The sequence below is a fragment of the Lissotriton helveticus genome, chromosome 2_1, assembly GCF_964261635.1.
Source record: "Lissotriton helveticus chromosome 2_1, aLisHel1.1, whole genome shotgun sequence".
NCBI lineage: Eukaryota > Metazoa > Chordata > Amphibia > Caudata > Salamandridae > Lissotriton > Lissotriton helveticus.
The window spans coordinates 1,750,813,226-1,750,825,483 of NC_136059.1; the positions used below are offsets into that span (position 1 = coordinate 1,750,813,226).

Below are 12,258 nucleotides of genomic sequence, written 5' to 3' on the forward strand. Positions count from 1 at the left end.
AACCCCAAACTGATTTAAGGTCTATTGCAGTGGTTCCCAAACTTTTTTGACCCGTGGCTCCCTTGACCTAATCGGCAGTTGGCCGTGGCTCCCCACCATTTTTTTTTTTACCAGTGGGCGGGATATAAGCCCGACCTCGGGAGTACTTCCTGTTGTCTTCCGTAAAGTAATTGGGACGCAATGAAGGTATTATAATGATATTAGTAACAAAATAAGAAGATAACAGTTGTTTAATAAAAACTTGTTAAGTGAGAAACAATACAAGACTTTTTTGGACCACACAACAATAGTTTAAAAACTTCTGTATAATAAAATATCTTTTTCAATGAACAGGAAAAACAACGGAATCCGAATTTACCTTACAAACTCTAGTGAGATGGATGTGCTTGTTTTTCCTTACATAGCTCCTGAAATCTTGGAGCTATTTTTGAGATCGCAACACGTATTTCCTTTTCAAGGTTAATTGTTGCCCTATATTTGGACTTTATTACTGCAACCGCTGAGAAACCAGCTTCACAAAGGTTTGAAGTAGCAAACGGGATCAAAACATGCAGGGCTCTCTTGCTTATCATTGGGTATTCATCCCCAGCTTGGCACCAGAACTCAAACAGTGACTGAGACTGGAACCTTACTTTCAATGCCAAGTCACTTGCAACATCAATAAGCTGTTCTGCTTCATCATTGTTGAAATGCTGATGTATCTCAGCATTGAAAGGGTTGTTCACCCATTTTATTGGCTCCACTTCATCCTCTGTAAAATATTTGTCAAGGTAAAAACGCAGTTGCGACAAATACAGAACAAAAACTGTCTGCAGTTCCTCCTTTAACACCATTCCATTCTCCTGCAGAAACTGGTCCAATGAAGGGAAACATTTATACCCTTGCTTACACTGCTTTTCCAAAGGCTCACTTTGTTCTTAAAGCCTGAAACTTTGGATGACAGTTGCAAAATGTTAGTGTTATTGCCTTGCAAGGACTTGTTCAGTACATTCAGTTTTTCAAATAGATCAGAAAGAAACCCCAATTGTATTAGAAAGTCTGCATCAATAAATTTGTCAGCAAAACAATGTTCATCATCATGTAAATATGAGTATATTTCATTCCTCAGCTCATACACTCTAAGCAGGGAATTACCAAGAGACAGCCACCGAGAGCTGCTGTAGAACAAGAGGCATGAGTGGTCGGCACCCATGTCCTCACACAGTTTAGCAAAAAATCGTGCTTTCATTGGTCTTGTTTTAATATGATTTACCACTTTGATTACTATTTTCAAAATACCATGCAGTTCTTCACTGAGGTTTCCTGCTGCCAGTGCTTCTCGGTGTATTATACAGTGTGTCCAAACAGCATTGGGCGCTTTAGATCGTATGCGAGCTTGAAGTCCTTGGTAGCATCCTGCCATTGAACGACCCCCATCTGTACAAACTCCAACACATCTCTCCCAGTCAATTTGATTCTGTTGCATAAAATCATCCACAACTGCATACAAGTCTTGACCTGTAGTTCCACCTTTGATTTCTTTACAGAACAACAAATCCTCAACAATTTGTTTTTCGTGTACAAACCGGACATAGCAAATAAGATGGGTGTCTTTGTGGTTGTCTGTTGCCTCATTCAACTGCAGTGCAAAGTCTTTTCCTCTTAGATTACAGATGAGCTGATCATTAATATCTTGAGCCATATCATTGACCCTCCGGCTGACAGTATTATTAGAAAGAGGCACTTTCAGCAGCTGTTTACCCGCATCTTCGCTGACCATGTTTGTTACCATTTTAACAGCAGCAGGCAAAATCAGCTCTTCTGCAATTGTGTGGGGTTTTTTACTCTGTGCAACTAGATAGGCCACTTGATATGAGGACAGGAGGGCATTACTATTAATTTTGGTTTGTTTAGAGAAAGTGGACTTTTGTACTTTGGCTTCTGCAACTTTTCTTACAAAAAATTCCCTTGGTTTTCCCACCACATTTGGGTGAAGACTTTCAAGATGCCGCTTAAGTTTACTTGGGAGCATGGATTCCAGAGCCAAAACTTTTAAACAGATTGCACATTGCGGACGGTCCTCATTATTAACCTGAACACATGTGAAACCATAATCCAGATACCTGTCATCGTACTTTCTGTACTTGGCTTTTCGTTTCCCGTCCTCTTTGTCAGAAGAACCTGCAACTTCACTTTGCGCAGATGAACTTGAACTCTGGATTAGAAATCTCTTCATTGTCAATCAGAAAGATGGAAATCAGTTTCACGCGTCTGAATTATTCAGATGGAGGAGTCTTTCTATCTGTAAAGTTCCTGGCCTTCTTTGCTTTTCCTTTGCTCAAGTATGTCCAGGTTTCTTCCGGGTCTCATCCAGTCTCCACGGTATAATAAGTCTGAAGTACAAAACATCCAGGTAAGAAAAGTATAAGTAGAACAAAAGTTATCCTCTTTCTAATGATGGATCTATTATTGATGTTAATTTCCAATAGCAGCCCGTGATGATGATGACCATTTGGATTAATTATTCTTATTGGTACGCCACACAGGTAGAAATAGCATTCAGTTTTGTAATGAGATCTAAGATGGCACATTTTTGCAAACAATGAAGAAAGCCAAATTGCAGCTAATGTGTACATCAGACTTTTTTGCAAACAATGAATAAAGCCAAATTGCAGCTAATGTGTACATCAGACTGATTTGTAACACCAAAGACCACACTTCAACAATTCCTGGGCCCAGCCAAGGACATATCACAGTAGTACAGAGTACGCTACAGAACGGACATATAGTTTTTAATCCAAATCATGGCAGTAGTTTGACTGACATTACAGCAACCCCTACTGACTTTTTTCTGCTCCCTAATACTTTTTGCTCTCTACTGAGTACGGGCTAAACCGAGAAACACGTGTCTAGAAAGAACAGGACTACCTACAACTTTGGTTAAAGACTACAGCAACTTTGAAAGTAAGCATACTGCATTTACCAGGATGCAATGGGATGAACTCTGCTGGGATGAGAGGCAAATGCTGCAAAGCCCGAAACATGTAAATGCAGACGCCTGTGTGCCTGTGGAGAGGTACTGTGACCTGTGAAGACTTGGGCACCATTTCAGCAACCCCTGATGACTTTTCTGCCCCTTAATACGTTTTGCTCTCTACTGATGACGGGTTAAAACACCCTCCCTCTCACTCCTGGAGGGGGCTTGAGCCATCTGCAACATCCTGGTGGGCCTTACTACTAGTCGAGAGGGCCCGTGCCTCACCCACTGAAATTGAGTGAAGAGATGTGTGGGATAGATAGACTGCAAAGGAACGGCATTTGGTAAAACCACGTGCCTACCACACAGCAGTCAGCACCAAAACAGGGCATCAAGGACCAAGTACAGAATGCTTGCATTATTGCAAAAACGAAATAACATCCTTAATAAAGAGCCTTCAGGCACTGTGTGTGGCACCTGCCATAAAGCAACAATGGGAGCGCAGCAGAACAGCATTGCGCCGCAGATAGACTGGAGTCATGAACACAGAGAATGCTCAGCAATTGTAGTATTATACCTCTGCTTGTAGTTTCTACATTTTTGTAACTTGCACAAGTCACTTTTTCCAACTGTAATGTACCTTTTGGTACTTCTTGTAGTTTGTTTGCTCACGTTACTGCCTCATGTAACTTAACGTTTGCTTTTGTAATTTGGTCACTTGTAATTTTCTCCTCATGTATCATTACTGTTCCTATTGTGAAGCGCTCTGACACCTTCGGGTAAAGTCTGCACTATATAAAAATGCATTAAATCAATCAATAAATAAATAAATATGATGCAGAAGTGGAGACCCATTCATTGGAGCATGCAGGACTATTTCTAGCAGGTGAGTCCCACCCACCTCTCTCTGTGCCATTCCAGAGAGCTCCACTGCCAATAAGCCATTCTTATTCAGAAAATGTTCCCACAGAGTTTTCCATTTCTGATGCCACAGCTGTGACCCCTATATTATGAATTGGTTCTCTGCTCCTTACTGTAGCATCCAGAGTCGTGCATACAATTTTCTTGACCGAGGTAACGATGTCACCGCTGGAGAAAACCACATGCATCATTTGAATGAGGAAAGATGTCCGTTAAAACGGAGACGACATTTGAAAGGGGAAAACACGGTTTCCCATCACCTTAACAAAGCTTATTGTGCAGTCAGATGGAAGCCTGTGAATCATAGCACACACCGAGCATTGAAGAGCTGCTCAGGCCAGAGGAGATTGGCAAACCATGATATAAATTAGATTTTAATTGGACACATTAGTAAAAATGATGGATACCATATGCCCCTTCTTTCACGAAGACACTTTTTCCTGCAAAAAAATGTAAATATTACTTCTGCCCCATTCATTCAGCCGGATGCGTGGGTGCTTTGGTCAAGTTTCGCTTCTCATCATAAATCAACTCAGAAAGAAGATCTTATGCCAGTAAAATTGAACATGGAGGCGCGCCACTACACTACCGTCTCAAATACATGCATACGTGTAAAATACAGTATTAGTCATTGCTGCATTAGTTTACAACTAGCTTACTTACCGATTTTTGTTCCACAGGGTCCCACGAGGCGAGGCGAGGCGAGGCACGGCAGGGCACTGGGGTCAACAGCAATGTTCGAGGCGATGCACGGCAGGGCACTGGGGTCAACAGCAACGTTCCTCCGACGTACAGGGTCCCACGAGACGAGGAGCGGTGCGGTGAGGTCGGGCTGGGCAGGGCAGGGCAAAACACGGGGTCATGGGCAACGTTCCTCCGTTACACAGGGTCCCAGAGACGAGGTGAGGTGGGGTGGGGTGGGGCAGGGCAGGGCAAAACACGGGGGTCAAGGACAACGATCCTCCTACGCTCCAAGCTTGCTAAGGCACTAATGGTGAGCCTACGCAGCTTAAGTAGGACGCGTGCGTGCGCACGTACGCATGGATGCGTGTGCTGGGCCAAACCATTACGAGGGCGCCGTTTTAAAACCCCCCCGCATGCTGGGCTTCAATGTAGGATCACCCACATCCTGCCTGGCGCGCCGCGGCGCCCCTGGCTGCTCATCACGGCGCACCAGGGCGCCGCGGCGCACAGTTTGGGAAGCACAGGTCTATTGTATCCTTCCATAACTCATAGCCTCCAGTAACTAATTGATCAAGGAAGGCCTTCGAATACAACAATTTAGTATCGGTAAGTCTAACCTTGGACATTGGCATTTTTTGAAACTTAAAATAAAAGGACTCGGGATTGGACTGATTAAAGTCAGTGAAGTAAGTATACTTCTTCAGAAATGTTTCAGAACTCCCCTGATGAGGCGCTGGGCAAGGTTCCCACTGAGTAAAGTTAACAGTATCCCTTCTGGATGATGTTTTGTGTAAGAAGTGATTGCCATAATGTTGGTAACAGAATAATTCACCATAATTAGCAGATTCTAAATATAAATCCTCAGCATCAAATGCCGCATAGTACTGCAAATCAGAAAATAAACTTTCTACAGCATTGACATCCCAGTCATCAGAACGAATGTTTTGTTTCACCACATCCCCCATATTCACTCTAAGTACATTAGGGACATTAACGACTTCCGTTGGGCCATGAATCTGAAACCGAACTGCATCCCACACGATACCATCAAGGACAGGCCAAGCTGTGATGTTAACCAAAGTCAAGTCTCTCTTAAATCTATGTGTAGAATGGGACGAGGAAAGCGGGGCCAAAGTTCCATTCAGATGAGTAATGCAAGTTCTTTCCTCCACATAGTGTCCATTCATGATTCGAAAAAAATAAAACACAAAACCAATTGACATAAACAGGTAAATTGAAAAAAGGGCCAGCCAAATGTATGTCCAAGGGGGTATCAAAAAATGTTTTTTAAAAAGGCTAGCATAAACTGCAAAACGAGAGGGTTTCTTTGAGGCAAGAGAAACAGAGTCAAAAGAAAATCTTGATTCCGTGGCTAAACGTGCTTGCAGGTCAGGCATGGACAAATCAGTGGGATAGGCATAGTCTATCTCATCAACGTTAGTTCCGGGTAAATTATTTAATAAAGGACTGGAAAGAGCAGGTAATTCGATGGCCACTTCAGGTTCAATATTAGAAGCAGTGGGCATAACTGAATTTCTCACAATGGAAGGACAGGAAACAGCCGGTGTCATGCTAAGCAGAATCGGCCACTCTGTGTATCTTGACATTGTCAATTGAAATAAACCTGTTTTCCTTACGACCAGGAAGTGGTGGTAAAATGACTGTTCTTGTGCCCTTCACTCCAAGGACCGGAACCGGAGCTCGATAGGAAGGACCAAATTCTTTCTTGTTATCGATCTTCTCTCGAACCAGTTCGCCAACTTGGGGTAGCCAGCCAACTACCGGGATCTGCAACGCATCATCCGACGTGGAGGGCAAATGTTCCTTTGCAAGACTGTCTCTGGTCTTTTGTAGATTCTGTAAAACATTGCAATGTTCATCTGCGTCAAAGCAAGTGGCGCGAACCACACAGTCTAGACCGTCAAGGTCAGGGACGTACATCTTGATGCCAAAGAGCATTTCGTATGGGGTCCGCCCACCCAGAGACCTTCTAGGGAGATTATTAAGAGCACGCTGCACGCCATAGAGGTGAGCCAGCCAGTTTCTGCCAGTGCCTATAACTCGGGCTGTCAAAGATTGCTTTAAATCACGGTTCATTCGCTCAACTACACTGTTACCCTCAGGTCTGTAGGGAGACGAAAACTTGACTTGGACCCCCAACGAAGTCATGGCATCCTTATACGCCTTAGAGGCGAAAGCCGGACCCTGATCCGAATGGAAGGTACCACAGGCAAAAATCCCTATAAAGACACGCAAATCTCTAATGACAGTCCGTGAATCAGCGCTGCGATGTGGCCATACCCACACAAAGCGTGTGCATGAGTCAACTGCTACTAAGATGTACTTATACGCAGTATCAGATGAAAAAGGACCGCAGTGATCTAGATAAACACAACCTAGCGGTTTATTAGAAATGTACAACTGAGTCTGTGGCGGACGCGTAACAGTTGAAGGTTTAATCTGCTGGCATATGTCACAAAGAAGGACATAATCACGCGTCTGTTTGTACAGTCCCCGCCACCAGAAACGTTGTTGTAATTGAGTTACAGTGGCCGAGACGCCCGCATGCGCAGACGCCACACCTTCATGTGCCGCTGTAATCAAGTCTGCTCTGCGATCCGAGTTGGGAATCAGCCGTTTCCCAACGTCAGGAATTGTCACAAAAGGAACCTTGTCGGGACTTAAGTGGTATTTGTACTTCGAAGGGAATCCCGCAGGATGTTTACTTCCCTTCTCAGAGGCAGCAACTGCCGCCAAGATGTCGCTATCAATCTTGGTTTTGGATCTAGTAACCGCTGCAACTAAGTATGTAGATACTGCAGATTTCGCTGCCTCATCAGCAAGCGAATTGCCAACAGCGTGAACTCCTACACGCTGATGACCAAGAGTATGAATCACATTAACGAGAGGCAACATAGCCTTAAGCTCTGCCACTCGAACCCAGATCATTTTGTGTTTTATAGTGCTACCCTTGGAATCATGAAAATCATTTTGAATCCAAAAGAACAAGTTTTCATTGTAAGACTGGACACAGTAGTAAGAATCACTTACAATCAGAGTAGTAACACTTGGATCCGCGTACTCCAACGCTAGTAAGAGAGCACGAAGCTCCGCCAATTGTGCGGTGCAATCGCCCAGGGGCAACGTGTGCACTTCCCTGGAAATGAACTCATCATTCAACATAGCACCGACCACAATGGCGCATGCGGAAACGTAGGCATGTTTAGAGCCATGCGCAACCTGCGCTGACCCATCAGTGTAAATGATGCAATGGAAGTCCTCCAAAGGTCGCATAGCCAGAGGAGCAGGATGAACAAATTCATACTGCAAGTACTCCTGCGACCGTAAGGAAGCGTCAAAAATAAACGTGACATCCGTGGATGTCAATGACGCAGCCCACTGAATCCACCGAGGGTGCAAAGCTTTTGAATTTGGTACACTGGCTTTTGTGACTGCCTCCAAATGAGGACAGGGTGTTACCACTAACATGCGATTCCCCTGTGACAGAGCTCGTTCTTTAAGAATCGCCATCTGTACAGCAGTTAAAACTTTCTCCACAGTGGGAAACCGCAATTCAGCCGAAGTGTACAAGTGTGACTTGTAAGCAATTGGTACTGTGTCACCTTCATTAAAAGTCAGGTACGTGAAACCCACCGCCCCTGGAATTATTGTTATCACCAGGTTGGTGTGATTATCACGAGTCAGTAAGTATTTAGAGGCGAGCAGATCAGCCTGCAATGATTACAAAATGGCCGAATGCTCAGGCAGCCAGCATGATTTTGAGAAAGTTGGTTGTATCAAAGCATACAAAGGCTTGATACGCTGGGCATATTCCGGAACGTAAGTTCTGCCGAAATTCAAGAAGCCCAGCAAAGACTGTAATTTTTTCAGTGTTGTAGGAGCGCGCAACTGTGCGCATTTCTCCAAGAAGTGAGGAGCCAATCCCCGACCTTCATTGTTCAGCTCATAGCCGAGGAACAACACTGTGTGTTCTGCAATGTGCGATTTTGCAAAATTAAATTTGTAACCCATATCCGCAAAATTACAAATTATTGAATTCACTCGACACAGATGCATCCAAATTTCGTCGTCTGTGAGATAAATGTCATCCACATAAGAACATGCATCCGGATCGATACTCTCCAATAGAGTGACTATTCTTGAGGTGAAGACTCCAGGACTATTTTTGTAGCCCATCGGGAGTCGCCGGAAGCGTTTTTGCACACCAGCGGACGTAAAACTTGTCCATTGGGAGCTAAAGCTATCCAGTCTGTGGGCATAAAAACCGTTGGATATGTCAAGCGTTGTCTTGAAACGCTTACGCACTAGACTATCCACTAGCGCAGAACCGTGAGTATTCTGTACTGCACAGTTACGGCAATGCGAGTTCAAATGCCGGTAATCCAATACCAAACGATATGATCCGTCAGGCTTAGTCACAGTAAAAAGGGGATTATTCATCGGTGACACACATGTTTCAATAACTCCCTGATATTCCAATTGTTCAAGGATTTCTGCGACGGCAGCTTCAGCTTCCCGCCGTATGGGATATTGAGGCTGAGGCTGCGGCCCAGACCGCAAAGGAATTTCATGGCAAGGGGACAATTTGTCCCAACCACATTGGTTGCGGTACAGAGCCGGCGCAAGAGCCCGAGCCCACTCTTCTGCAAAATGCTGCGCATGCTCAGTTGAGACAGTGTGCGCGAAACTGGGAAGGATCACCTCCTCCCCTCGCGGCGCCGCGAGCACAAAAGGTGGGGGCCAGTCAGCCTCGGAAAGTAAAATGTCGTACGTCGACGATAGGTTCTCCCAAAATACCCCTCTTACAGTACGCTGTATGTCACCTTCAATTAACGGGACAATTTCAAAAAGTCTTTCAGGGGGAGCTAGTCTCGTATCGGCTGTTTCAATTACAACGAACACTTCAGTCGCTGTCACCCTCAGTAGTGGACGGAGCGCCTCTCTGACTATGGTAATCTCCGCCGCGCTGTCCAGCAAGGTCAGAGCCCACGTCAGATTCCGAAGCCGCGTTCTCACTATCTGTGGCATATCTATGCGCTGTCAAGGCTGCGACTTTCTTTTTCGCAAACTGCGGTCGCTTAGGCGTAGAATCCTCCTGCTTCACTGCGCCGTCCGTCTGGCGGGACTGACCACGTCCTTGTTGGCCACCACGTCCACGTCCACCCCCTCCTCCACCGGTCTTCGGGCCGATGTCTCCTGAAAGGAACGAGGAGAGCGTTGATCAGAACCCTGAAATCGATCAGGTGATTTAATCATCGCGCGATCACGCAAATCATAAACTTTCTCTGTCGGCGCAGGAGCCTGTAGTGCAGGAAAAGAATCCTGAGTCTGCTTAATTTGCTTCCCCTGTGTCTGTTTCTTAGGCCAATTCTGTTTTTTGGACTTGGGTTGGACATCTGCAACTGCAGATTGTCCCTGAGGTTGTTTTTTCTCCTTTACTGAAAAATATTTCAGACCTCTACTTGTGCGGCCAATTGTCTTATAAGCGGCCACAACAATCTTTGCTAACTGACGGGGTTTATCGGCATCGGGCAGAGCAGCCAAAGCGTTCGACACCTGAAAGTTCACAGCATCTCCTTTAACATTGGAGAGTATGAGATCACTTACAATCTCAAAAGACCCACACAGGCGCATACCCAATTCAACCGCTGCCTCTGGACCGTGATCATTCTGAACACGTTTAATGATGTCAGGCAGGGCATTCATAGACGGGGTGCCGAAGCACCTCGTATAAACGGCCGCAAACGTTTTCCCCCAGATTTCACAGTCAACAAGTTCAGGAGTTAAATCCTTCGGTAAAGTAATCGTCAACATTCTATGCTTATCAGCAGGAGTAGAATTCGGAAAAACCGCCTCCAGTTGATCAAACTTCTCCGCTAGCCAGAACAGGAAGTCATCGTTGTCAACTGGACGTGCACCAAAAACCGAATTTACCATCACTGGATTGAGACGCATACCGCCACGATCCATGGGAACGGCCGCACCCCCCTGGGGACCACCAGGTAGATGGCGACCGATGTATTGCACTAATGCTCGAATCACGGAAATGGAAACAACATGTAGCCTACGAATTTCTGCAAGGGTACAAGCGCCGTGATTCGGGTGCGGGGTAAAACCACCCAACGCAGGCCAGTTTGTACCTGGAATTGAGAGTGAACCTAACCTCGCAGCGGACAAAGAGTGGGGGAGGGCGCCATCAAACCAAACTCGATGCTGCCAATGATCAATAGGTATTTCCAGTGCCCTGTACGGTGTGTACTCAGCCGGGACAGCCGAGGCGGTGTAGGAGTGGAACAAACCAGAAGTTGCGTCCACAGCCGGAAACGTAACCCAAGAGTAAAACAACTCGAAAGGGAACGCCGGATCTGCACCCACCACTAAAATCACAGCCATCCCATCCACCGGCACTTGGTACGTCTGAAGATGTGTGCGCACCGCCACGCGACTATGCTGCGCAATGGCCACCGCCGCCATGACAACACTGGAAACAAGAAAATACAAAGAATACTTTGTAGCACAACTGGGTAGTAATTCAAAGAAACCGTTTAAGAAAGAATCAAGCTTGAACAAGACCTATTTCAAAAAATAGGTAGGTTTCACCGACACCCCGCTTTCCGGAAACGGAGGTGAAGGGGTTAAGGTATGAACGATATACTACTCGAGTGTCATGATATAAGACCACCGAAAACGTTGGGCGCCATGTCGCAGGGTTTCTGTTCTCACACAGAACCGTGCACAGAGGAGTGGAACCTCGGCGAATTAGGGTGACCCAAAACTCACCTCAGTACCCAACTCACCCCTTACCGAGCTAGCTACAGTGTCTCATTGGACATATCAAACTCCCAATGTTTAGACAAACCAGAGCATGAACTTACTGTACCTCAGGGTACGTGGAACTCATGAACACTCTTTCGTTATATTATCATTACAAACCAGAACATGGAGTAAAGAAGACACATGTGCATTTGAAATGTTTATTTACTAATGCCGTCTTCTCAGGCGCAGTATCTTAGATAATACAAGTATACTTATTATCAGTAGCAAAATTACCAGCATAGTTACTAAGACATAAAAAGCGAATGGTGACAGCATGTCAACATACTGTAATGAATAAGAGTTAACAACACTTATATCTCACCCTCCCTAACACATATATTATATTATTAGCTAAGAAGGTCTCTTTGGGTTGTTTTAGGGCGGGCCCATACCTTAGTGTCCTAGCATGAAGGAATCACATCAGCATACACCAGCTCTCTCTGCATGTGCACCGCATCAAGTGTGTTCTATGTGCCTCATGCAAAGCAATATCAACCCCGCCTGAAGCCAGAGTTGGCAAAGGCTGCACTTGTGTTATGACTATGAAGGCGTGGAGATCAGACCTCATAACAATTCCATATCGTGTTGTTCCTGAAACTTCAGCACTCTTCGTGCAGACATAGTTTATTAAGCAAAGCTGATATCAGAGCAATAACATATTATTCTCACATAAACCACGGCAAACTACTAGGTTAAAAGCTAAGTCAACAATTAAGTGTCGTGTGCAGAAGTTGCAAGAATGAAAAATGGCGTTTAAACCTCAAATGTACCTATGCTAACTTAACACGATATAAGGATATACAGGAGCTACATGACAGTGGAGCCCGTCCGCTCATTTGACCCCGCGATCGCCGGTAGCT

General features: G+C 45.2%; 1 protein-coding gene across 1 annotated transcript; it reads right to left on the bottom strand.

Moving 5' to 3' along the window:
- Positions 1 to 368: 368 nt before the first annotated feature.
- On the bottom strand, positions 369 to 2,215 carry LOC144820314 (SCAN domain-containing protein 3-like). Its single transcript, XM_078677887.1, has 2 exons — positions 1,279 to 2,215; positions 369 to 751 (listed from the first exon to the last, which is right to left on the bottom strand). The coding sequence occupies exons 1-2, from the start codon at positions 2,213 to 2,215 to the stop codon at positions 369 to 371; spliced, it is 1,320 nt and encodes a 439-aa protein (XP_078534013.1).
- Between the last annotated feature and the right edge of the window lie 10,043 nt (positions 2,216 to 12,258).